This window comes from Nesoenas mayeri, assembly GCF_963082525.1.
Source record: "Nesoenas mayeri genome assembly, chromosome: 14".
Taxonomy (NCBI): domain Eukaryota; kingdom Metazoa; phylum Chordata; class Aves; order Columbiformes; family Columbidae; genus Nesoenas; species Nesoenas mayeri.
The window spans coordinates 9,952,711-9,979,963 of NC_137556.1; the positions used below are offsets into that span (position 1 = coordinate 9,952,711).

At 48.6% G+C, this 27,253-nt stretch overlaps 1 protein-coding gene across 1 annotated transcript; it reads left to right on the forward strand.

Annotated features, from left to right (window-relative positions):
• Window positions 1–3,143: 3,143 nt before the first annotated feature.
• PITX1 (paired like homeodomain 1) lies at window positions 3,144–11,657 on the forward strand. Its single transcript, XM_080353603.1, has 3 exons — window positions 3,144–3,387; window positions 6,233–6,438; window positions 8,959–11,657. The coding sequence occupies exons 1-3, from the start codon at window positions 3,225–3,227 to the stop codon at window positions 9,496–9,498; spliced, it is 909 nt and encodes a 302-aa protein (XP_080209729.1). The 5' UTR covers window positions 3,144–3,224; the 3' UTR covers window positions 9,499–11,657.
• Window positions 11,658–27,253: the final 15,596 nt, after the last annotated feature.

Sequence of the window (27,253 nt, forward strand, 5' to 3'; positions counted from 1 at the left end):
CTGCTGGAGGATGTTATCAAAGGAGAGGTGTCCTCAGCATCCGAGCGGGCCCAGCGGGGAGGAGAGAGGAGAAAACGCAAATATGGGGGCGACAGCCCCGGCGATGCACTCTGTTGTCGCGACACGTGTTGTCACGACCAGCAATGGAAAGAACCGAACGGATTCGAGTCTGTGCGAAGCGTGGAGCGAGACTATGCCCTTAAATCCACTTAAGACATCGAGACATAAACAGGACCTGTGTACATATATATATATATGTATATATATATATTTATCCGCCTGTCTGAGACTGCCAACCCGTGCGCAGGTGTAAAGGTGTGTGGTAAAGGCCTGACCCGCGCCGTGGGCCGGGCGGAGACACGCGTGGGGGGTCAGGAGGAAGCCGGGCGCTGCTCCGCCTCCCGAAACCCCCTCGGAGGGGCTGGAGCGACAGGACCGGCCCGTTGTTCTCAATTTAACGTCCATATTGTGGGGTGTCGTCCCTGGGGACCCCCTGAAGGAGTCAGGGGGGCCGTCGCCCTAGGAGGCAGCTGGACCCGGCGTTATCTCGGCCGCCACCACGGCGAAATCACGCCGGTGCCCGGAACTGAGCCTTTCTCTGTGCCCGACCGGGAGGAAATGAGCCTAGAAGGACCCTTTATAAAAAATGGGTTTTTTTCTAGAGTAGCACAAAAACTGTAAATTAGGCGCATTTAAAAGAAAATAAAATCCCACTGCCGTCTCGGAGGCTGCTGTGAGCAGTAGGTCTAAGCCGCAGTGGAGCAGCGGGGCAGTTGGCAGCCCCTCTCCAGCACTGCCCCCGGGGCTGCGGGAGGGCAGGAACCGCCCCCCGAGACCTGCCCCGGGGCTGCCGCCTCTGTGTCTTGGATATCAAGAAATAAATAAATAAATATAGAACTGTGAAAAGTCTCACAGTGCATGTTTTGCAGTCGGTTCACCTTCCTCCTCCTCAGGAGAAAGGCCGCCTCCTCCTCTCGCTTCTCTCCTGGGAGGAGGTCCCCATCCTTCCAGGGCCGTCCGTCAGCTGAGCCCCTCGATGCCCAGAGGCCCTGACTCTGGTAAATATTTGCATTTTAAACTACGTCCATCTTTAGCAGCCCTGAGATTGCCTGGTTCACCTCGAGTGCCCGAAATTCCCCGTAGTTTGCAGAATCCTGAGCGAAGTTCAGCGGGAGTGGCTGTCAGACTGACGGACATCAGCATGACACTCAAAATAATCGAAAATAAATTAAAAAAAAAAAAAAAAGAAAGAGTGAGCTAGGGAGACCTGACCTTGACATTCCCACCTGTACATTCCCTAAACTGCAAAAGGCTATGGAGAGCAGAGATGCAAGGGATTGGAGCTGGGAGCTTTGGGCTCTCTCCGCCTGGTGTCCCCAGGCCCATGGCGGGGAAGGGGGGCCGGGCCCTGCGGGGCACAGCTGGGGGTGCAGGGCGGGCCCAGCTGCATCACCCTGGCGGTGTAGGAAAAAGCCTGCGCGGCTGGAACATTGCTTCCCTCCACTTTTCCATAAAACAGTTCAAAAGTTCTCTCCCACATCTTTACTTGATTTGAAAGCAAAATAGAGTGTCAGGATGGATCAGTTAAAGTGAGCCGAGAAAATAAAGAGAAGAGAAGGTCCTTTCCTGCGGCAGAGTTACAGCCAAAGTTCTTCTCGCCCTTTCCCTCGTCCCTTTCCCCGGTGAAGTGGGCCCTCCGCCGTCTGCCCCGCCGATACCCCTGGTTCCCACCTGCCCCCCGAGGCTGAGGGTTTCCCGTGCGTTATTCCACCTCCCCAAAGATGGAGATATTATCCAGGAGGGCTCACGGCCTTGGTCCGGCCTGCGCGGGCAGTCCCGGGGACCGGCCCCGCTCCAGCCGCTCCGGGCACTTCACCGGAACAGGACGCACCGGTGCCCGTTGCGGGATTCGAGGGATGTCTCACGTCTCCTCCACACCCGTTGCCCCGGCCCTCAGCCTGGTAGAGCCGCAGACACCCCTACAAGAGGGTTACTGCGAGTTCGGCTGCGGGAGGAAAATTATTTGTTATTAATCATGTGCTGAATGATGATGTGATGGGAGTGTTCGCGTGCCGCTGTTCCCCAGGCTACGGTCCCCCGGCCGCCGGGCAGGGTCTGAGCCGCTTGATTATAGGCGCCTCAGCCGGGAAGAAAAAAAAATGCTAAAAAAGACAAAAAAAACTTCAGATGCAACCCCCAGGAGGCCACCCCCAAAAGAAATACCCTCCAGCTCGGAGGAGCCTGTTCCCCGGGGGGCTGAAACTCGCAGTGGGGTCGCTTCGTGCCTGGACGGGCAGCGCAGCCCCGCGCAAGGATGTTGAGGGATGCGCAGGTTGCGCATTCCCCGCAGGGAGTGGAAGGCGGAGGTTCCGCGGGCCGGAAGCCCCAGCCAGGCTGAGTACCGGGATGCCCTTGGAGATGCCGTGCTGAGCGGGGGCTCAACCTGCGCGCTGCCAGATGGCAGGACTCTGCGGAGAAGGGCAGGCTGGCGGGGTGCCGGGAGTGGCCAGAGGGTCCCGAGCCTTCCCCCGAGCGGCTGGGAGTGATTTTCCACCTTTCCATTCGTTTATGAAATATTTTTAATACCTCAACGAGTTTAGGGGAGGCTGCGGGGGAGGAGTAGAAGGAGGAGGGTGCACCCTCGGAGGAGACGCCGCCGGGCGGCGGGGGCCGGTCAGGGGCCCGCCAGGGGGTTGCGGGCTTGGCCGCGGTCGCGGAAGGCGCGCACATCGGCGCGGAGCGCGGAGGCAGGTCCGCCCGCGCGGCCGGGCTGGGCGAGCGCTAGATGGAGTGATGCATTAGCGAGACGGGGAGGTTTTAACCTTCAGGGGGAGGAGCCCCGTTTAACTACAGGCATTTGTTCTAGGGCAGGTCACTTTAATCTCTTTAGCTTTAAACTGTCCAACTCGCAACTCGCGTTCCTCTATAAGGGATCTTTACCACTTCCCTGCCTATGCGGCCGGACTGCCGTGCCTCTCCCCGAGCAGAGACAATCGTCTTCGAGGCATTGCCCCGATCTTTTCTTCCGACACCCTTAAAATAATACTGTTAGTAATAAGTGGATTTGATTTTGGTTTTGGTTCGTTTGGGTTGTTTTTTTTTTTGGTTGTTGTTTTTTTTTTTTCTTAAAAAAAAAAAAAAAGGCAAAAAAAAAAAAGTTCCTTGTTCCTTTCTGTGTGGAATAAACACCTGCAAACTCCCCCAGACAGCCCGGCGCCCCTGCCATGGATTCCTTTAAAGGTGGAATGAATTTGGAGAGACTGCCCGAGAGCTTGAGACCCCAACCCTCCCATGACATGGCTTCCAGCTTCCATTTGCAAAGATCCTCGGAACCCAGAGACCCGATCGAGAACTCAGCCAGTGAATCCTCCGACACGGAGGTGCCAGGTAACCCCCCACACCCTCCATCCCGCGGTCCCGGCCCGCTCCCCCCTGCGCTGCCTCCCCCTCCCCACCGCGCCTTCCCTTCGCGGGGCGGTCGGTGGTCTTTTGCCTGCAACCTGCGCACAACCAGAGGCTATGGGAGGGACAAGAGGGGCAAGAGCTGCTGGTAATCCCGATGGCTCCATCGTGACCGAGCCCCGGGAACCGGAGCGGGGCCTGGGGCCCGCCCGCAGCTGCCACCCCCGCCGTGCCCGGCGCTGACAACCCGCCGAGAGGAAACATACGGCCACCCTTCCCTATCCATGGAGCTGCTATATTTTTTAATATAAAAAACACAGTTATTAATCGATGGGGTCGAAGGGAAGGGGGGGTCTTCGGGGAGTGCGGTTTTGCCGGATGTTTCTGAGATCATGTCAGCTTTTGCCCGGGTTTCTTTTCCATCTCGGGTGGTGCAGAGATGGAAAAAATCTCTCTGTCAAAGCCAGCTTGCGGGGAGGAGAACAAACATTTTTAAAAGAAAGAAAATGCCCCGCAGAGCAGGAAAGGCAGCGTGGGGCCGGGCGCGGGCTGCGCGGGCCGCCGCGGAGATGTGCGCGGCCGCGGAGAGGTTTAGCATGGGAGCTGCGCGCTTTCCGCGCTGGAAAGAGTCCCCGCGGTCTGAGCACCATGTGCAAGGGCTGCAGGGAAAGCTGTGGTTTCCCAGTTTGTATCCAATTAAAGTCGCGACATTTCTAAAATGACACGGGAAGCTAGGAGAATGAAACAAAAGCTGCAGAAAGGAGCGTGATACTCGTTCTCCCCTGAGACCCTTTCAGGAGGAGTTTTTGTCTTCTTTAATTTTAATTTTTTGATAGCTGTTGTTGCTCTTCGGAGTTTCAGTAGGTCCTATAACCTAGAGAGTGTCTGCGGCGAGAGTCGGTCCCGAAGCGGCACCCAGTGACAAACAGGGTTTGGGTTGTACCTCTCAGCCTGATTCACAAACAAAGTTAGAGACCGGCGTCTGGATGGAACTCCGAGATTAGAAGAGATTAATTGAGATTAGAGAGGTAGATTTGCTCCATTTTGCCCTTCCCCTGTGTGTGACCCCCGATGCTGGAAGAGGGCTGAGGACCTGCCTGCTTTGCTTCTCCGAGAAGCTGCAAAATACCTTTTTCATACTTTTTTTTTTTTTAATTGAGAGAAAAGAAAAAAAGGTACAAAATCCGATTATCGCTAATGTGCGTGATGATTTGAAATTGTACCACAGCCTGGCGCCCAGACCACATTTTTAAACGAAATCCTGGCGGGGTTATACCCGGAGCGGGGTGAGAGGCCGCGGGGACGTATCCCACCGCGGCCGCAGCCGCTTTCCTGTCGCCCCCGCTCCCTCTCTGCCCGGTTTCTCCGGGCTCTTCCCAGGCGAAAGCCGGAGGATTTGTCTTTGCGGGAGTTATTTTGGTTTCTGTTTCTCTACCGCCGCCGGGCCCTGCGGCTCGGCCGGTCCAGTGGCCGCAGAGACCATGGCGGCCGGGGTGGCCGGTGTCGATGGGGTCTGTTCTGCCGAGGCCTTGTTTGCTCTGCAAACTACTCCCTGCAGACAGAGGTCAGCCGGGCTGCGATCGGCCAATTTTGGGGTTTCCATCGAGCCGTTGGAGCTCGCTTGTTCCCCATTTTGCTATGGAGGGTGCCCAGGCTATCAGCGATTCAAGGGTGACTTTGCAAGGACGAGTCCTCTCGGGCTTTGGATGCAGCCCGCGATTATTTTTAGACTCCCGCTTACCTCTCAGAGTTCGGGGCTGTAGAAATGTCCCCGTGCCCGCTGCCACCGGGATAAAAAACGTCTAAAAAGTAATGAAAACGCTCTAAAAAGAAAAATTCCCCACCAAGTTTCCTTTAGGCAGCAGCAGGACAGAGGCTGGGGGGATGGCCGCGGACCCCGGTCTTGCCGCCTCGCACGCCCACCCCCCGGCCGCACCTTTCCCCGCTCCGCCGGGGCCCAGATCGGTAGCACATTTCGTTCAGGCCTTTGAGTCCTTTTCCGAGCTATTAAATTGTTCTAAATCCAGCTAAAACCCGGGCTGGGAGAGACGAAAAGGCCATTACGAAAAGGGAGCGGGGTTTGTCCCCCCACTGCGGCGGGACAGGGGCTGGATTCCTGATTGCAGTCCGCGTAAATACCGATCGCCAAAACAATGCTGGTTATGTGTCCTTTGCTTCTTGCAATATGATTTTTTGCAGAGGGATTCGCTTAGCCTCAGGTTAAAATAAACACTAAAATCCTAAAAGAGACAAAAGAAAAAAAAAAAGAAAGAAAGAAGTGTAGAGGCGAAGAGAGAGACTACCTTTTGCAATTAACTGTTGCTGAGTTTTACACCCCTGCCCTTCCGAAGTTTCCTGTCGCGGCCGAGTACAACAAAGACAATGGAGCAAAGATCGCGCCTTAGGTTGAAGGGAGTGAAAAGGTGCCGTGGAAAGCCAGAGCGGCCGGTGCTGCGGGGAACCCGCTCCTCCCCGACTGCCTTGGCCCCTCGGGCCCGCCTCGAGCCGGGCCGATCGGGGGGTCCCGCTCCCTCCCCGAGCGGCTTGGACCCGAGCAGGGCTCCGTGCTCCTTCCCCAGTCCCCCACGGGAAAGGCCGGCTGTGGCTGCTGGACGCTTGGTGGGTGCAGGGCCCGGCAGAGGCCCGCGTGAATGCCCCCACGCGTTTCTCCAGCGGGGCGGGCAGGGCTGGGTGCGGGGGTGGCGTGCCGGCCTTTGTGTGCCTGTATATCTGTTTGGGGAAAAAAAACCACAAACACAACAAAACAAAAACAAATAAACAACAAAACACCACACACACTCAAACCCCAAACTTCGACTTCCCACCGCAGAAAAGGAACGCAGCGGCGACCAGAAGAACGAGGACGGGGCCGCCGACGACCCCGCGAAGAAGAAGAAGCAGCGTCGGCAGCGGACCCACTTCACCAGCCAGCAGCTCCAGGAGCTGGAGGCCACTTTCCAGCGGAACCGCTACCCCGACATGAGCATGCGGGAGGAGATCGCCGTCTGGACCAACCTCACCGAACCCCGAGTCCGGGTAAGAGGGGCGCTCAGCCCCCCAGGGATGCCGGGCTCTGCTCCAGAGCCCGCTGCGGGGTGGGGGGACTGGGGAAAACTGGCCCTTTTGGGAGCCGCAAGGCGGTTTGCGAGCAGCGCCGGCCGCTGTGGGCTTCATTTTAATGACTGAATTTGGGATCCAGGCCGGAGAGGAGAAATTCAGCTCCCGGCCGCTGAGAGATACTGCCCGGAGAGGGCCGTGGCCGCTGGCCCGGCTCTTGGAGACATCCGAAAAGGGGGGGGTTAAGCAGCGCGAAGGGCAACGGGGAGACCGGGGCTTGGGAATGGCCCTGTTGTGTGGAAAGACCCCCCCAGGTCGGCCTAAACCCGGTGCGGGGCTGGAGCAACGCCTCAGCTCCAGCGACCCTTCCCTTTGCTCTGGGTTATTCCCAATAATCCCAGCAATCGTGATCACAACCCAACAAACCGCTGCTTGATGCCGTTGCGGCGGCGGTTTGAGGCGCAGCTCCGGGGCCCGCGGCCGCGGGTGGAGCGGCTGTTTGCAGAGGCCACCGATGGGCAGAGTGAAGGACAAGGGCTGGGGAGCGATTGCTCTCAAAAGTCAATAAGCGCTGTAGACACATACTTGTATGGCGAAGGCGCCTGATCTTTACACGCCCCGGAGCCGATGCCACCACATATGTATATATTCACACACACATATAGAGCCTCGGCAGTTCCTTAGAGAAATTCGCGAGTGAAACATCCTGGCAATGAACGACTGGGCCGAAGCGGCTCTGGATGTGTTGATCCGCGTTTTTGGGGTTGTCACGGTTTCTCCCTCTCCCCTTTGCGTTTCCCCCCGGGATATTTCCCCACGCGGTTTTAGCCGTGGCCGCACACTCCGCCGAGCCCACCGTCCCCCGGGACCGTGGGCTGAGCATGAACCGGGGAGGGAGGAAACCCGAGAGAAAACGGGAACCGCGCAGGGCAGCTCTGCCGTCCCGAAAAGCCACTTTTGGTTTTTTTTCTTCTTGGCGATTGAACCACGAGTGACCAAATCGGATTACAGAGATTCTTCTTTAAACCTTTCAAGAGTAAACACCCATCTGCAATTGGGAAAATGCGTCTGAAAGCATTGTCTTAATTGAGTTTAAAACAAAACAAAGCCGGAGCAGAGACTAAACTGCATTAATATTGGTGGAATATTTCAGGAAGCAAATAAAACTAATATATGAGTTGCCATTAACGTAATTTCGTTCTCCCTCTGTGTGGAGATGTTTTGGTTTGATGTTCTGAGATTGCAGATTGCAAATCTAACCTTAATTTGCTATGAGGGCCTTCCTTTAAAATGTCTAGGAGCCATAATTAAAACTATTACCCTCATTTTCAGGAAATTCCTGTCTGGAAGCACCTTCCGAGGAGTATATTACAGATTTTTAACGTGTTGGCTTTCGTTTCCTATTTATATGGCATTCTTTTTATTATTATTAATTTTTAAAATAGACTCCGACATCCATTCCCTCTCCCAAGTTTCCATCCTTGAGACCTGTGTTTAATAATAATTGCACCATTTTTACACCGGGAGGGGAAGCCCGAAGAGTTCCACCCTCCCCTCCCCCCCTGGCTCCGGCGGGAGTGCGGAGGGAGCGCAGCTTCCGCGGGGCCGAGCGCACGAAACCGCGCGGCTCCTGCCGGGGCCCCGGTGTCCGCAGGGAGCCGGGGGCGACGGCTCGGTCGGAGAAATCCAGGGAGGGGGGATGCAGCAGGAAAATCGCGCAGGCCGGGTGCGGCCGGCAGGCAGGACGATGCTGGTTTTTAACCTGGAAAGAGAATTTTGGGGGCTGCCCGGTTTCCATCATTGTGGAGGGGGGCTAAAAAAAAAAAAAAAGAGCCTGGATATCAGGTTTTTGCATCAAACACCAGGAGCGGCCCCTGCTTCTCTGTTCCTTAGTCAGGGCTGTAAATTCTCATTAGATATAAAGGCAAAGGCTGCATCCATCCAAGGCTGATGCGGGACTGATTTTTTTTTTAACCTAAACATACTAATCCAATCCCCTTTTTTATGGTCTGTAACAGGGGACTTTTATTACACAGCATTAACGTTCGGAAACGCGGCGGAGCCGGGGCGAGCCTGCCCTAATCAGAGCGGGCCATGCCTTCGCCCCATGCCTTGCTCGGGGACAGGGGAGGCGGGGAGGCCAGGGGCGACGCGGCCCGGGCCGTGGCGCGGACACCCGCGCAAGCGGCTTTCGCGGAAAGGCGGCTGCGCGCACGCCGGCTGCCACATCCCGCTGAACAGAGAGGGATGCGCGCAGAGGTGCGCGCAAGCACCCCGCGGAGCTGGACTCCCGGGGCAGGGGCTGCAGGGAGAGGATGTGCGCGGTCGCGGAGCTGTGCACGCAATCTGCGGACGTGGGGGCCGCCAAACTTCCCCGCGCACCTCGGTGCCCGTGGCCAGGTCGGGGGTACGGGCGCTTGGGCGGGGCTGCCTGCGCGCCCCTGCCGTGGTCCCGCACTCACCATGCCGTGTCGGTGTGTCCGTCCCGTCCCTCCCCAGGTCTGGTTCAAGAACCGCCGAGCCAAGTGGAGAAAGCGGGAGCGGAACCAGCAGATGGACCTGTGCAAGAATGGGTACGTGCCGCAGTTCAGCGGGCTGATGCAGCCCTACGACGACATGTACGCCGGGTACCCCTACAACAACTGGGCCACCAAAAGCCTCACCCCGGCGCCGCTTTCCACCAAAAGCTTCACCTTTTTCAACTCCATGAGCCCCCTCTCCTCGCAGTCCATGTTCTCGGCGCCCAGCAGCATCTCCTCCATGAACATGCCCTCCAGTATGGGCCACTCGGCCGTGCCGGGCATGGCAAACTCCGGCCTCAACAACATCAACAACATCAGCGGCTCCTCGCTGAACTCGGCCATGTCCTCCCCAGCGTGTCCCTACGGGCCACCGGGCTCGCCCTACAGCGTCTACCGGGACACTTGCAACTCCAGCTTAGCCAGCCTTAGACTGAAATCAAAGCAGCACTCCAGTTTCGGCTACAGCAGTTTGCAAAGCCCCGGCTCTAGTCTAAACGCCTGTCAGTACAACAGTTGACGGACTTGACACAAACCACCTCCGACAAAACATCGCCGAGAAAGCCAAGCAGAAGCAAAGCGACGCTTAACGGAAAAAAAAAAAAAAATAAACCCGATTATGATTAAAAGCAAAACCCGAGCAAGTGAGAGAGGAAAACAAAACAAAACATCACAAAAAAAAACCCCAAAAGCTCCGCGGACTTCAACTGTATAGAAAAAAAGATAAAAAATAAAAAAAAAAATAAAAGCAAACCAACGACGCAACCAACAAAACAGCGCTTAAAAATATTAAAAATAAACCATCGAAAGCCGTAAACGGACCAGAAAACTTTTTGCAAGAGACACCGAAATCTGGTACATGGATGAGTTGCAATTTTTCTCTGGATTATGCGGGTTGTATGTGTTTACTTGAACTTGCACAGGAGTTGGTAAAGCGGCCGCTTCCCCGCAGGGAGGGCGGCGAGGGAGGGAGACGCCTCGGTGGTAAGAGCTGGTGGGACGGTTCTTGGCCGCTTGTCGCACGGGAAGAGTTTGGTTAATGTTTACCACTGAGAAACAGAATCACACTCGAAAAGAAAAAAGAAAAAAAAAAAGAAAGAAAGAAAGAAAAAAAGTAAAAAAAAAAAAAAAGGAGGGGAGAAAAAATATAATTCGCAGAGTAGATTCTGCGGGGAAAATGATTAAAATATTAGGTATGAAACTATTAAAAATAATAATGACAAGGGTCAACCACTTATATAAGGTTATATTTATATCTACCGTTGCATTGTGCCGGATCATCGTCCTTGGCCGTTGAATAAACTGGTTTTAAAATGCATGATTCTTGATGTTTTTCTTTAGTTGGAAGCTATAATCCAGTCATTCCTGATACTAAGCAGCTCAAGGTTCCTACCTCTTCATCCTTTCCAAAAGACTGCAGTATCCCCGGTTGTAAGAAAGGACAGAACCCCTCCAACGATGCAAAAACTGTTCAGCATTTTCCCCATCCAAGGGCTTATCCTGATAATGAAATTATCATTCATCTTTATTTAAATGCAGGGGGGCGGGGGGATTCTCTTTAAAAAAAGAAAAACCAAACGCCTTCTAAAGAGTCTAGGAAAAAAAAAAAGACGAAAAATTGTTATGAAGTGAATCCAGATACTGCATCTCTGCTAGAGAAAGAGCGAGCCTCGGCGTCCGGAAAGGTTGCTTAGCAAAGCTGAAAGCGTTCCTTGGTTTTCTAACTGTGAAGGAAAAGCAAGGAACAATAAAACAAACAAACAAAAAACCCTTAAGGTGTTATTATGTAAATGTAGATATTTTAACAAGTGCTTGTTAGAAAAAAAAAAAAAAAGGAAATTATAAATAAGATCTTTATTAATACGCATACAAAACGCATACGAAGTTTAATTACAGGCATATTTGTTGCTTTTTTTTTTGTCGATAGTTATTACCTGTAGATGACAAAGAAACGTAATATAAAATGCACACGGTACTTCCTTCCCAGTGTATTTCACACCTGTGGTAAACGTTACGCTGGATGTTTCAGTTATGCTGTTGTGGATAAGGATGCAGTATATATATTGTTTTATAAGTTATGTTTTGTGATTTTTTTTTTTCAAAATTAAGAGCATGGGAATAAAAAAAAAGAAAGTAAAAAAAAAAAAAACAGAAACGAAATCTAGAAATGCCTTTAATGTTCTTTTCTGGCTGTTTTTAAGAAATCAATTAAATAATAAGAAAAGCAGCTTTCTGCTCCCACCCCGCCCGATAGTGGCATTTTGGGGAGGGTCTCTCAGCTTCCCCCCGGTAATTGCGCCGCCGCTCCGCGTCCCCCCCCGCGCCCCGGCAGGAGAGGGGGCCCCGGTCCCAGCCACCCCGAAGGGCAGCCCCAGCACTGGAAATCCTCCCCACCTCTAATTTTATGGTAGACTTTTACCGCTGCTCTTTCGTCAGCGGGGTTTGGGGAGGCGGCCCTCCTTCCCGCCTGGATTTCTGCTCCCAGGAATTCATAACGCCTCCAGCCGCGGATTGGGGTTTTTCCCAAAAAAAAAGAGTTAAACCTAGCACCCTGAAGAACTCCCCTCTGCGTGGCGCAGCCCTGGGACCGCTCCTTCCCGCTGAACCGTTTGCCCGTTTTGCTAAGGTGCGTTTTGCTCTTGCTCCTCCAAATTCTCCGAGATTCTGAATGTTAAAGGTCGTTCGATTTCTTTTTTTCTTTCCGAAGCTGTTCCGAGTACAAAAGAGTCTGATTTCATTACCATTTCCTTAATATTATGATTACTATTAATATTTTGTGAAAAAAGTCTTAATTCAGACAAAGAAATCAATAAATTATCTGGGGCGAAGCCGGATCCAGTGACAGCCGCCTTCCTCCACGGACACAAAAGCCATCACCGGAGCTGCCCCCGCGCTGCCCGAAGGCGCAGTTTGCGCGGCCGCGGATGTTCCCCCTCTCCCGGGAGTTTGCAGTGTTCTGCACGGAGCCGTTTGAGCCCCGGGAGCCGTTCCCTGGCAGCGGCGGGGGCTTTGCCCTCCGAGCCCCCGTCCTGGGGCTACTTTACCCCTAAGCCGGTGGCTCAGCAGAGAGGAGCTGAGTCTCCTCGGGCTACTTTATCCCTTCTTGCAGCTACAGGATCGTGCACCAGACCAGGAAAAGCCGGGTTTCCTCTCCAGTTTCCCTCCAGGAGGATATCTGCAAGCTCTCAGCCGTTATTTTAGAATTTTAGAATTTTAGCTTTACCGTGTTCGTTTTCTACTGTTCCTGGAGGTAGCACTGTTAGTCCTAAACCAAATCAGAGACTACAGGGCTCACGTTTAGCCAAATCCTGCCGCAGGTTTCAGTGTTGTTGGAGTCCTGAATCACCCCTGAAGCTCAGCTGGGGACCAGGGACACAGCCTGCTTGGGTTTCTGTGCCGGTGGCTGTCACCGGCGTCCCCCTGCCCTGCGAATGTGCCACGGAAAGCTGATCCGCTGCTCCTGGGTGAAATTTGGGCATCTTGACACATTTATGGCTCAGGGAAAGGAAAATTCCAAGGAAACACTGAGCAGAAAGCGGCTTCTACACCTTCCCTGTGCACTTTTACGGACACCTGATTTCCAGCAGCCTTTAGGTCTCCCCCACAATGGTTAGAGCTTGAATTATTTGGGGTTTGGTGTGCTTGAAGCCTGGTTTGGGACGGTCTTGCTCAAGCACAGCTTCCTTAGGGATATACCCTTGGAAGTAACCAGATGTGTACCCATGGTGGCGGCAGCCACGGGGAGATTTCGTTTAATGGTCCCTTAGTCTCCAAAGTCCCCAAAGGGGGGTCCCACATATAAAATGGTTCTCCCCACAACTCTTTGCACTTGGATTTTTGAACTGCCCATGCTAGTGTGCGGCTGGTGGGTGTTTCCGCACACTGGAGGTGATGGTTTTCCATCTCTCACCCCGTGAGTGGTTTCCAGTGCATGAAGCTCAAATGGGCATTTCTGAAGCTGCATTGCTTCGACCTGGCGTGGTTCCAGCCCGGTAGGACTCTGTCTTCCAGGGGTGCCACAGAGACCTCCTCAGACTCCTGCCCACAGATCGCAGCCTTGGCTTTGTCAAGGCAAGCAGATACTTGGAGCCAGAGAAACAGCTGAATCAAGTTTTCCATTTGTTCCGAGTGTGCTGGCTTACCTATTAGCATTGCCAAGGCAAAGCTGCCTGGGGAGCACTTTGCATACCTACCTGGGCCAGAGTTTTGCTTGGGAACACTCTATGGTCCTGAGAGGTCCCAGAGAACCAAACCAGAAGTTGCTGCACAACGGAGGCTCCTACGGCACCAGCCCAGATGAAGTTCACAAAGATTTTATGCCTCAGACTGGGCTGTTCATTCGAGATTAAATGTCTTCTAATAAAAAGCTGTGGTCAGTTTAACTCCAAATTGCATACTTTTCTTTATCTGTGGCCTGGAACTCAGCAAACTATGCAAAGTCCCATTTAAATTAATGGGACGCTTCAGTACTGATTTTAATGGGATTTTGTATAATAAAAATAACACTTAGAAATGCCCTAACATTTTGCTGCAAACTTGCAACAAAAGTCACTGGAACTGGGATAATAAAAATACAAGCTTTATGTGAAACCTATGAAGGGTTGTCATTAACTTCAATGGCACAGTTTCAGGCCTTATTATTTTAGTTCACCTGTGTATAAGTAAAAATTACTTTATCGATTAAACAAGAATCTGTGACAACTTTTCTGTTCCAGACTGGCAACTTGTATGTGAAAATTTAGTTTGCTATTATCAAAATAGCCAAGATATTCGGACTCAAATCAGCCTGTATACAAAGACCGAGAACAAATAAAAATAAGAAACTGCACATTGTTTTTGCTAAGAGTTCACCTATCAAATAAAGTTTTACTTCTAAAAAAATACTTCATATCCCTCCTTTAATCTATCCAGGAGAACAGTTTTCTGCTCACCCTCATAGAAAACAGTAAAAACCTCCTTCAAAGTAAAAAATGTTTTAATTAACAGAGCTGCAAAATAAAATCCATAGCTATGCAACAAGCCTCCTCTGCACTCAACATTGTGCAAACTGCTCAGGCAAGCTGCTCTTATTAACAAGCTACAGGCTATGCTCTGCTCCAAACTGATTAAGCAGCAGGGCTGCGGGCAGATTTTCCGTCAAAAATGTTTCAATGGCATCCAGCCTTTGCTTTTGCGGCATGATTTTTTTTTAACAGGAAAAAATAATTTGTTTATCCCAAACTCCAATGTCTCTAATGAAGAAAGCATATGCACAAAAATTTTATTTGCCAAAAAATCTTCCCAACGAATAAAAATTCCCATAGGGAATTGAAACGAAAGAACATATGTATTTGATTTTTTTCCGTTCTTCACCCAAGTAATTTCTTGCAAAAACCCAGGTAACAATGCTCAATCTCTGCTAGAGATGAGCACATTTGCTCACAAATCTTCCCAGGAGATCAGTGGAGCTGAGCAAAGGCTTGTGCCGCCGGGCGAACTCCACCGATGTAAATGAGCAGCCCCGACCCAGCTCCTCCCGCCACCTCCGCTGCTGCAGACCTGCAACCCGCGGCAGCGTGCGGTGCCTCCCCCGAATAACATGCAAAACAGCACTCGAGCCGGGTGGTTCATTCAAGTCTCGCATGGCAGCTTCAGAGCTTCTCGAAAGAAAAAAATATCTGTGTGTTAATATGCAAGAAACAAAAATCAGACTCAGTACGAGCAGGGACGAAGTAACTGCTGTCCCCCAGGAGTGCAAAGCAATTTATTTTACAGGCTTCAAAGTGATACATGCCTGGGTACAGGAGATTAGCAGTGGGATTTCCAAAAGCCCTGTGTGAGTGAGGACCAGGTTTAAAAAAATGATTCAGTGAATCAGTCCTGGTGTGAGATTTTCCTAGAAGTGAGTTAGGCACTTGGGATTTAGACACTAAGAGTGAGACTTTTAGAGGGATTTAGATGTCTGAAGATACAGCTAGGTATATAGTGGGATCTTTAAAATCACCCAGTGCCTGTGTCTGCGTATCTGCTCTGGCTCCTTCTGAGGCTCCTTTGACTGCCTGGGTGAAACTGTGGGAAACAAAAAATCCCTTCCAGAGGCTCAGGCACCCTCAAAAATTCCCATTCTCCTTCCACTCCCTTCTTCTCTTTTTCCCAGAAAGTCTAGAAGGAGAGTTCAGTCATTTAACAGCTAATTCAGGAAAGTGCTTAAGCACATGAGGAAACTGCCCAGGAAAATGCTTCTAGGCATGAGGCGAAGCCCTGGTCCCACCGAGGCCAGCTGGAGATTTGCCGCTGGCTCTGGGGGAGCAGGGCTGCGCCCCATGGACAGCGTAGCACCGCTCGCATCCTGCTGCTCGCACTCTGCTAAAGAAGTCAGCAAAGTAAAGTTGCTTAAATTTAAGCATCAAATCAAGTGAGGCGAAGGAAGCAGCCTGGAGAACCGTGCTTTCACAAGTCCCTGTTTGAAGTCAGGTCCTGTATGTAATCTCACGCTTTCAGAAAGCAAGACCCCACTCTTCAAACATTTACAGAGGCAGGTTTTGAACCTTTGAAAGCAAACCTAGAAAGGTGGGTGAGAAGGCTGGGGGTCCATCCTCCTCTCCCCCTCCCCAGGAACCAGGTGACAGGGGCAGCAGCCTCTCCTCCCTGGTCTGCAGAAGCCAGCAGCTTTCGGGAGCATCCCCTCCACAGCACAGGGAGCAGGGCTGTGACATCCCGCATGTGTCTCTGCCCATGTCATCAGCTCGTTCCCTGCAGTGAGCAAAACAAAATACTGAGTTAGTGCAGATATTTGGAGCTGGAGGAAAGCTCGTTGTTGTTTCTGGCAGGGAAGAACGCTTGCACCTCTTGCTCTGCACTCTGCAGCACCTGCTGAGATGGATCTTGCCCCTCCACCAACCCACCCATGGCCTGACATGGTGACACTGAACTGGGTTCAGCACAGGACCTGTGGAAAACCCGTGCCTGGCACAGCAGCAAAAAGGGCTGTATCCTGTCCTCTGAAATCTCATCCTGTTACCTTAAGTGGCTTTGCACATTTTACCACCGAGCACATCAGCCCACCTGTGCCCCGCCATGCCCCTTGTCCCTACCCCAGCCATGCTGCCTCGTGTGATGCACGGGGGGATTGCTCCCCTCCCTGGGCCCCATCTCATTTCCAGGGCTTCAGGGAGAGAATTAAGCAGCATTAACCTGCAATTCACCGGCTAAAGCTCACTGGGCAGGAGCTGGCACCTCCACTGGTCACGTTTGCAGGGAACACAATGTGGAAAAGGCAGAAAGTACCAATCTAGGGTCCTGTCTGCTTTCCTGACCTGAACTCATCCCCTTAACTGTCCTGTCCATACATTGCCACAAGCTCTGACAGCATTCACACCTATTCACTCCATGGATCACCCGCTTTGTGTGTATTCACCTGCCTTACATCTCCTCCTTTGTTCCTTACCTGTTTATCCCACACAAATACCTGTCTACCTCAGGCCTACCTGGATGTTTGAATTAACTAGCAGGTTGTATATATCACTCTATTTATATACCTTTATCTATCTGACCTCCAATTTGAGATCAGAACTATGAATTTTTTATTTACTTGCATACTCCAAGCTCTCTGATGTAACTGTTCTACACAGGCATATTTAATTTGTTCAGCTCTACCTTGCACCCCCTTATTTAGCCAACCCTCCTACCTCCCCATAGCAAACGAATACTGTATGACTTTGTAATACATAAAACTGACAGCTCTTTCTTTGACATATTTACCTCATATTCTTTCTTTTGTTTTAACACAGTCTAGTATCAACTAAATACAAGTGCATCGTATATGTCTACCCATTCCTCTAAGGTGCAAGGTTAAGATTTAATAAGGCATAGGTTAAGACTTAGTGCTAAGATATAGGATCAGGATTTAGTTACAGTTAAGGTTGGGTTGTGGTTGGTTTAGAGTTAGGGCCAGGGTTGGTTCAGCATTTAGGATTATGTTTGGATTATGGCTGGGTTAGGGTGAGGCATGGGTTAGGTTTAGAATGGGATTATGGTTAGTGTCAGGGTCAATGGTAGGTTGCAGCTTGTGTTCAGTTTAGGTGTTGGGTGCAAAATTTTAGGTGAGATTAGGGTTATGTGTTAGTGCTATGTTCAGATACTGTTAGGAGTAAGGTTTGGCTTAGTGTTGTATTAAAATAAGATTTAATCTTAGGGTTGGGTTTGTGTCAGGATTTAGATTCCGGGTTAGTTTTAGGATTGATTTGGGAGTCACGTCTCAGCCTTGATCATGTAATTTCTGTGTATTTATTTATTGTGCAAACAGATCTGTTGTCTTTCTGTCTCTCTTGTGACAGCAGATCACCTCATTTTCTCTCCCACACATCCCTGTAGGTGTTCATAGTTGAGTTTCATAACACTTAGCCATCCATTTTCCCCATGTATTCTCATTTACCTGACCTCTTTGCCTATTTTGCATACATCCATGTCTTACATATCTCGTCTATCACACATCTACTAATCTCTCTTGTCCTTTCTTACAGCACTAATGTATTCACCACTCCTGCTTTTGCTTGTCATGCCTAAGACATCAGTGCAACTAATGCCACAATTAACTTATTTTTTTTGCAGCCTCTTTTATACGTACTCATTAAGCTAATGCCTGTGACTACTTAACTAGCTGATCAATCTGATGCAAATTTTAATTAATCTCTCTGGATTTCCATAGCGTATGGTAAAATATGTATTTTCATCTTCTTCCTTCTTCCATCCATATTCATATTTCTGCTCACTGGTACCCATTCTGTCGAGCTTCCTGGTACCCACTCATCTGTATATGCATCCACATCCTTCTCCGTCAGTCATCCTGTCCAGGATTTACTCCCCCATTTATCATCCCTCTAACTCCTACTTGATCATCAGGCTAATTTCTCAACACTCCCAACTCATGAATACTCCTCTGTCTCTTTATCTACCCAATACCTAGTCCAACCTGTTAGTTCGCTAATTGTTCCAAGCTTGTTTTTTTTACCATAATCTCTTTTTTTCTTTATGAATTTTATATGTAACCTATTTACTCCATGCCTATTTTGTCTGACTCTTTCTTCAGTGCTTTTTTTTTTTTTTTGCTTTTTCACATTCACATATCTCCTCTCTTGTCCGTGCACTTTACCTTTGTTTCTGTATGCATCTACCCAATACTTCCTTCTCTCATCTATGTCTTGTACATCACCTTTTTCACACTTTTCTGACTTTGTATTTGCAAGGAGTTTCAATGACCCTCTCTATGGGTATTGCTCATCTCTTATTCTATTAACCACTCATCCATTAACTCCATTATTGTTCTTCTCTTATCTGTTCCTCCCTCTATCTCCATTCCCCATAATCAATGCCCTATTCACCCTATCAGCACATATTTTTTTGGCTCTATTAGTCGTATATTTATTCCACCATTCCAACTATCTTTCCATCCTTTTACCCAGACAACACATGTTCTATCTGCCATAAACCTGTCCATCTCAATCTAATCTCTTCCTCTTTTGGCCTTTAATTCATTAGTCTGCTCTCTACAGGTTTCTCTAGTCAATCTTTCTAGCTAAAACAAACTCAGTTAGTAATCTCTTCAGTGTGTATACATACCCATGTCTTCATCCACCCATCAATCCAATTTCTACTCAGCTGACCCAACCCCAGAACATTTCCAGTATTTCTAGTCGATCACCTCTTCCTCCTTACATCTATTTTCCCTTTTTCTTTTCTTCACATGCTTTCCTTTCATCATCGCTTCTTTTGGACTAATATCAAATTACCATCTTCTATACAGACCCTGTGTATGTCTATGTCATTATGCCAATTATTCTGGTCCATCCATCCCCCATGTAACTGCCCGTATCTCTCCACCCATTTATTCTTGTATGTTTATCTAAACTGTCCATCAGTTCACCAGTTTACACTACAAAATCCAGCAACCACCATGTGGCCATTTGGTCCAGGAGCCCAACCTGCTGTCTTTTGTTATGCAAGAGGGAATATAGTTCAGAGTAACTTTCAGGAATAATGTTTGTATCACTCCTGGTGACCCAGCCTTGTATCAAAGCGATGGGTATAGGGATGTGAAGAGCAAGAATGGATATTGTCTTACTAAATGTCATGTAACCCCAGGTGTCTTAAATCAGAAATAACAGTCATTTGCAAAAAAGTAGAGGTTTGCCGTGGTGAGGGGGTCAAGACTATTATGCCAATGAGCTGAAGAAAAGTGGACATTAGGAACAGACAAAATAATAATCTCTGCATTTATGAAATATGTGATTATTGTGCTATGGGATGGATTTTTCCAACTTTAAACATCTGCAGGGTGTGGCAGCTGCAGTGGTGTTATGCAGGTATGTCTTTTATCGTATATATCAGTGTAAGAGACCCGATATCAAAGTTTCCCACCTGAGCTCTCCACTCTCTCCTTACAAGTTTGATTTCCTATTTTTTTGTGGTACTCTGTACCTTTCCTTGATCAGACAAATCTACACCTGCCTGCAGCTGTTCCTAGGAGAGTTTCTATACCGAAAAATAGATACTCTCCCTCTTCTCACTCTTAGTCATCTTTTTTCTTTCTTCTTGACCTGGTTCAAACAAGAGTCTTGCAGGGCCAACCTGCAAGGCTGAAAGAGTGAAAATCTTTAAAGTGCTGAGTTTGGAAGAGTTCAGACCCAGAAATTTGGATTATCAGGATGCTGAGTCACAGGATTTGGTTTTGAATGCTTTGTTGTTATTTTATCTATTCTCAATTACTCTCCAAAACCATACCAGTATCACTTGACACCAGAAAATACTGGGGATCGTTGAACCATCAGGTGGCAAAGAGTGACAAGGTGAGTCTGGAAGTGCATGGAGTTACACTGCCAGGTGCTGCAGAGAGAGCTGAGGACCAGGATGCCCTGGGTGACTTTGCTGAGTCCTCGCAAGTCATAGGAGCTGGGGGAGAGGAGGGCAGGAATTGGGAAACTCTTGGGAAAGTGTCATAAATACCTCTGGATATTCACTGAGATAGCGGAGCTCATACATGCACTGCTGGCCACAATCACCAGCCTGTGTGAGAAATCATTTGTCTTGGTCTTTGCATTAGGTAAATGCCAAACCCAAATCCACTGATTAAGCAGACAACGAAGAAAGAAAAAAAAAACAAAAAAGAAAGAAAGAAAAGAAGAAAAAAAAAAAAAGAAAGAAACAACCCAGAGACAAGATTTCCTTGGGCCCCCAATCAACAACAAAAAAGGCAGCAACCAGACAGCCATTTAGTGAACATCTCAAAGCTATCTGTCGTCTGCTGGAGGGGCTTTAAAGGCATCAGATTTGTGTGTTTGGCTCAAGCCAAGTGAATTGTAGTCTAAAGCTTTTCCTTGAACTCAAGGCTGTGTTTACTGCAGTCAGGGCGAGGGGAAGGAGGCAACCCCAAAGCCCTCCCTCCTCCTCTTCCCCCACCCTGCAAGCCCCAGGCTTGAAACTTGATTTAAAAAAAAAAAAAAACGAGATTGAATTTCAGTTTGCAGGATTAGGGAGACGACTTTTAGGGGCTGCTTGTTGGAAAAAAAGCAAAGCAAAGCAGCTGGGAGGGATTAGGCTGAGCTGGCGTCTGCACTTTCAACTGATTCAATTTTGCTCCACAAGACATTGTATCTGAGCCTTTCTGGAGACTATTCAAAGCAAATTATTTTCATTTTACCATTTGGTAAGTGATCAGAGTCTATTTTTAGTGTCTTGGAAGCGTCGGGTTTTTTCCTTTTCTCTCTTTTTTTTTTCCTTTTTTAAAAATTTCTTTCTTTCTCCTTTTTCTTCAATTCTTTCACATTTGAATATCTACATTTGGGCTATCAAGAACAGGCATGTTTGGAGGGAATGTTTACCACAGCCAGCAGCTTCAATTTATTTTGTGCCTCACTTCAAGAAGAAAAGGCACCAGAGGTCGGTGGGAGCTGGGAGGGCTCTGAAGCCACTCTCTCAGAAAGTTTGTCAGAGCCCAGGCTCTGCCCCAGTTTAGGTCTCTGCACCAGTCTGGGTTTTTTTCAGGTGATTCCTTACAATTTTGGCAAAATCAACCCGTTGCCTGTAGGGCTGTTTGCAGAGATGAGGGTCCCAGCGGGCATCGGCAGAGTGAAGGGGTATGGGGATACAGCCGAGGGTCCTGGCTGATGTTTTTCCAGCTGATCCTTTTTTTAAAAAAAAACCCTTTATTTTCTTTTTTTTTTTTTTTTTTTTTTCCCTTTCCATCCAAAGGTTAATTTGACAACTTTGTGATGTTTTGTAAACTTTGTGTTGCCTTTGCTGCATTTTTCATTGAAAAAAAACCCAAGGAGAATCAGAAAACCTATCTTTCTTTCCTTCTTTCCTTCTTTTTTCTTTCTTTCTTTCTTTCTTTCTTTCTTTCTTTCTTTCTTCCTTCCTTCCTTCCTTCCTTCCTTCCTTCCTTCCTTCCTTCCTTCCTCTCTTTCTCTCTTTCTCTCTTTCTCTCTTTCTCTCTTTCTTCCTCTCTTTCTTCCTCTCTCTCTTTCTTCTTCTCTTTCTCTCTCTCTTTCTTCTTCTCTTTCTCTCTTTCTCTCTCTCTTTCTTTTCCTTTTATTTCTTTTCATTCTTGGAGCTGTTTGATCTGGTACATTGCTCCACAAACTGAAACCCCTCTACAAAAGGGGTACAGGCTGGGTAACAGTCCCAAAGCATCATCCTCTGGTCTTTCCCAGCCAAAGCATTTTCCTTAGACTTTGGGGAGGACAAGGAGCTACGATCAGCCTACGGAAATTACTGCTTGGGCAAGGCTCTTGCAAGCAATAGTTAAAAGCATTTCTCTTGCCGGCCTTGCCACAGATTCATTGTGTACCCTTAGGGCAAGTTATTTATTCTCTTTACATCTTCCCTTACACAAAATGCCTGTAGCAGGGAACAGAAAATGATAAATGTCAGGGTGTTTTCCTCCCAGACTATATTGCAAAATATCGGTTTGCTCCGGGAGCAGAGCATGCCTTCCTCTGTTCCCTGAGCGGCAGATGGCAGATAACCGATGCAATATTAAACGCTGCATTTCCAAATCAAAAAGCCAGCCTTTGGACAAGAGCCCTCAAGGACAAATGTTTTTTTCTTCTTCCATTATATTCTTCAGGAGGTGTTTTTCCTATTAGTGTTGTCTAAAAAGCACTTGATTTATTTAATAACCTGCAGATTGCATCCCAAACTAACGGGGTGAGCTGATTCAGTTTAGTTTGTCTGTCAAATGGGGGCAAGGCACTGTCAGTCCCTGACGGGCATCCCCGTGGTGGTGTAAGGTTTTTCGGTGAGGTGCCAGCAGCAGCCCCTTGGGACCGGCAGCCCTTCGAGAAGCACAGGGCTGCTCACAGTGAACACTTATGCTGGCACGATGCAGCTTGAAAGGATGGATTAAAACAACAAGAAGAAATGTAATATTAATAAAACACTGTGCTGGGGGGGAGACAGTGCAGGACATCTTAATGGCACTGAATCCAAAAATGAAGCCATGGGACACTGGCAGGGAGACCACCATCTTCAGGAAGGTTTGGTGAGACAGCTAGGGTCGCTATTCCTTAAAAACAAGGAAAAGCCTCTCCTGCCTTGTCCTTGTTGTCCTGGGCTGAGCCTTGTATCCTGGCCGGGTGTTTTAGCCAAAGCAATCCCCCACCACGCAGAGCCGGGCAGCAAGAGCCGCTAGCTATTGCAATAGCAACAATTATTTATTCACAAGCTGGAGCAAAAAGGGTTCTGCGAGTAGGGGGAGAGAAGGGGGAGCAAAGCACAACCTGATCTTGTAAAAGAGAGCCTTAAAATAATACCATATATGAAGGCCCTTGCACAAGCTTTTTATTTATCAGTCTGCAGACAGAAGAGGAGAATGCAATAAGTGCGTGGCACACAGGGAACTGGGGGTAGGAAGGTCTCTTCTAATAAAAAAGAATGGGTCTGAACAAAACAAAAGGTCCTGCTAAGCTGATGGTGGCAGATGGTATCAGCCCCACCATGTTCCCCTTCAATTGCGGGAAAATATAGTAAAGCAATTTAATGAAAACGCTTAAATAAGCAAACAGTGTAGTTAATTGAACCCATATGCATTAGGAAGGAAATCTAAAGTATACTGATTCATTAAGTTTTATATAACTGTAAACCCCCAGAACCTAAGACAGAGTAAGAAGCCATGATGAAGTGCCAACTAGAAGGAGACCTTCTACCCAGCTTCACTTCGATCTGGTTTGTTATGACAAGAACAAGTGGTTTTAACAAGTACACCATAAATCAGGAGTGTGCACTCCAGCCTGGAATCTTCCAGGTACCAAACTGTGCTGCAAACACACATTCATTTTCTTCTGGTAGGGTTTGTTATTTTCCAAGGCAGAAATAACTGGAACTTGGATGCTGCCATCTGCAAAGAAAATAAGTAGTGAAGAGCTGATCCTTGAGGTCTTTATTATTTTTTTTATTCAGGAAAGGTTAGCACAGTATCTAAATGATGCTCCCTGAGGCATGTCTAACCACAGGCCACAGGTTTATCACACTTGGCTTTGACTGGTCAAACAAAATCCTCCCTTTTGCAGTAATCATCCTTCTCCAGCCGTGACCTTTTGAGTAGAGAGGTGATGTAGACAGAAAACTGGGGCTGGGAAAGGCAGTGGGTTTGATGTCCAACAGGCTCCTTTGATCCAGAGAGCTGCTGCCATACCCACAGTTTGAAAACCAGTCAGAAATACAGTCCTGGGGAGAAAGAAGCTCCAGCCCCATCGAAGCAAATGCAGAAGTTCTCTTTGACTGCAAGAAGCACAGAACTTCACCTATGAAGTACCAACTTTGGTCCCTGCTTTCACTGAGCCCTCCCTGGCTTGTGAAACAAGATCTCTTCAGTTTTTGGAGAAACATGGTTCACTGCCAATAAAAGCCAGAAGATTCTGATGATTTGGTCCCAAGCCACAGAAATGACTGAAGGCTGAGCTTGGGGGTTTCCAGTGATGTGACAGTGACGAGAATGAGAAGACCTTCATTCCCAGTAACTTCAGTCTGAAATGAAGGTAACCTACAGCCAAGAAAAAGAGCCTCAAGCTAATTGGAATAGCATTTTAGAGCATCCAGGCTGGTTCAAGGAGTCATCAGTAACCTGTGGCACCAAGGCCTTTCCCATTCATATGCACCTGTTGATATGTACAACTCAGTGGATGGAGGATGTAAAAAAAGAAAGAGCTACAGAAGAAATAATAAATAAAAAAGCAAAATTAAGTTTTCATGCATCGAGGTTGACCAGGAAGGCAAAAGCATTGCACAGTGCACTTAGTGTTCAGGAATAGATAAAACAAACAAACACAACAAAAAAACAAAACAAAACCAAAAACTGAAAATAGAGCATGTAGAAAGCAAACATCTTTTATGAACACAGAGAATATTATGGAAAAATATTTTGACTTAAAAACCAATAAAAATAAAGTGATGAAAGACTTCTAGGTGGGGTCTTCATAGAGACTTACAAGTGTGACCGTTTCTTGGTCTCCCCACAGGTGATCCCGTGGGCACTGTGACATGGGGCTCCCAAAGGGTGGGGAGTGATGGGGGGAGAAAGGTGGCTGAGGTGGCCTGACCTTGCCACCCAAATGTGCTGCAAAATCATTGCAGCCACTGTCTGAAGGGAAAAGAAATGCCGGTAGGTGAACACAGCAACCCCTGCTTGAATTTCCTGGATGTCAGACACAGTTAGTGTCAGGGAGACAGAGAGCTGAAGCATTGGCCCCAATTCAACAAAGCACTTAAGCACAAGCTTAACTGTAAGTACGTACTTAAGTCCCTCCTTATATAGCAGAACATATGTTAACACCCTGCCGAAGCCCGTGTTAAGTGCATGCTTAAAGTTAAGTGTCTGCTTAAGAACTTTGTTGAATCAGGGCTGTTGTTTACTTCCAACAATTGATGTCTCCTGGAATATCCACATTTCTGGTTGCAAACCTGAAGCATCTGTTTTCTCTTAACGTTATTAATAGAGCAATTCTTTAAAAAAAATACATGCCGATGAGATCCTTGAAAATCTGCAATCGCTGCATTCAGGAGAGTGAGTGACCAAGTCCTGAGCATTTCCATAAAGATCCCACGTATTTTGCATCTTTTCTATTTTATTCTGGGGAGTTTAAGGGGAAGCAACAGGGTTACAGAAGTGTGGAATCACCAAAAATACAAATAATCTGATTTTAGCTTGATTAGAAAAAAATGTGTTACCAACATCAAGAAATCTTGAACCATCAAAGATTGCTGGAATATAGACTTGTAAATTACAATTAAATTACTAAGCAAATTTGTGTTGAATTAGTATATATGCATGTAAATAATATAAATATAAAACTTCGTATAAATAGAACAGTTATGTCAGGAAATCCTGAACATTATTGGAATATGGCTTAACTCCACTATCAGGTAGCAGGGGGGACATCTTAGGGAAATTAAGATAATTCACAATTTGGGTTATTTTCCAAGATACACACTCCCAAGGGGATCAGCCCCTAGAGAAATTACACTCCTTGTTAAAATGCACTGCTGTGTGTCTGGAAAACACTATCGGGATGCTCTCAGGGGATGCCAGGACAGGTAACGCACCAAGCAACATTTTGTGACTCTACTATTTTTTTTTTTTAATTTTATTTCACCTGGTTGTTGGGCATCTCTCTTGTTCCTCACTCCCTTTCGCAAACAAGGCTGCTTGCTCCATTGCTCCAGGTGGGTGCCAGCATCCCTGTGGATGTCCCAGGGAGGATTTGGGGACCCCCTGAGTCTTCTCAGTGTCCTGGGCATGACGAGCAGCCCAGCCTTGGTTTCGCTGCCCGGGGCTCGGCTCTGTTGCCAGCCCTCTTGGCCCTGCCAGGCGGTTTCCCAGCCATGCTGGAGACCTAGACCACAATAGAAGGAAATCACTAAAGCTGAATTGCTCCAAGTAAGTCCTCAGCAGGGTTTGACTGGTAAATATTTAACAAGGAGAACTCCCTATCCTCTCCTGGTACGTATTAAACTAATACATTTATTTTAACAAGGGAAACGGTTTCCCCAAGCTCCTGCTCAATTTGAGCCCTTGACTTCTACAAAAGCCTCAGTAAGGTAGGCTTCCTGGGGCTCAGTAATTCACTGGGACTAAACGAGAGATGGCTCTGAGCCATGAACTTGGAGTCTGGAGGTGACAGGACCTCCCCAGGGTTGAGAAGAGCTTGGTACTGGGCTTTCCATTCCTGTCTCCAGACAGACCCAATACCCACCTCAGAACATCCCTGCTGGCACTAGTTTCTGACCACTTCAGCCATCCTGTGGACCTAGGTTGACCATTAACCCATGATGGTTTCAGTGTGCGAGAAGTGGTTCATGTGCCAAATCCTTCCTACAGAGGCTTTGTGAAGCACCAGCTCCATCATCATCCATCCATCCCTCCAGCCCGTCCTGCTGTCTCTGTCCCTGTGCTTAGATGGAGCTGGCTGTCACAGGCAAGGACATGATGCTGGGAGGGTGAACAGCTCCCATCCCTTCTCCCTGGGCTGGTGATGCTGAGGTTTTATCCTCCCTCAGCTCTGCTCTTTGCTCTATTGGTAGACCAGATGGGGAATGGCAAAATCCCAAGAGCAAAAGTGCATTCACTGCAGGACATCCTCAGAGATAACAAAAGTTCTGCTCTGGAAACCCTGCTGAGCCATCTCCTGATGCATTCTGACCTAAACAGGACACACTGTACATACATACCCGCATATACGGGGCTTGGTGCTCCCCAAGACCTTCCTGCATGAGCCAAGGCTCTGTCCTCCTGTGCTCCGAGCAGGATGGTGGCTGCCAGATGAAAGCTGCCTCTGCAAGACATGCCCCGAACAGCTGGTGGGACACGTCACCAGAGCCAGGGCTCACCCACTTCACCCATGGGTGCCCACAAACTATATGGCTGCTATCCCTGCCGCAGCATTGCCATTGCTGGGGACCCCAGAGACTGTCCCATCCACGCAGGCAGCAGGCAGGATTTGACATTGCTGGAGTCTCTCTTGCTCCTCCACTAACGTTTTTCAGACTTGCCTTCATGGAAATAAAAACCTCTGAAAGCAACTCCCAGCTTTGTATCTTTGCTCCAAGCCATCCCACGATTCTGGCACTTCCATTCTGAGTCACGGGTGAGAGGGCAGGTTTGAACAACTGTGGCCACTTCTGCCAAGGTGATTATGAGTCTTGGCGTCCTGGCCCAAAAGTCTCTGGGAAACTTTCCCTGCTCAGATTTCCCTGGTTGCAGCGCACGCAAGCAGACAGGGCTGATGTGTGGTGTTCCCAGGAGA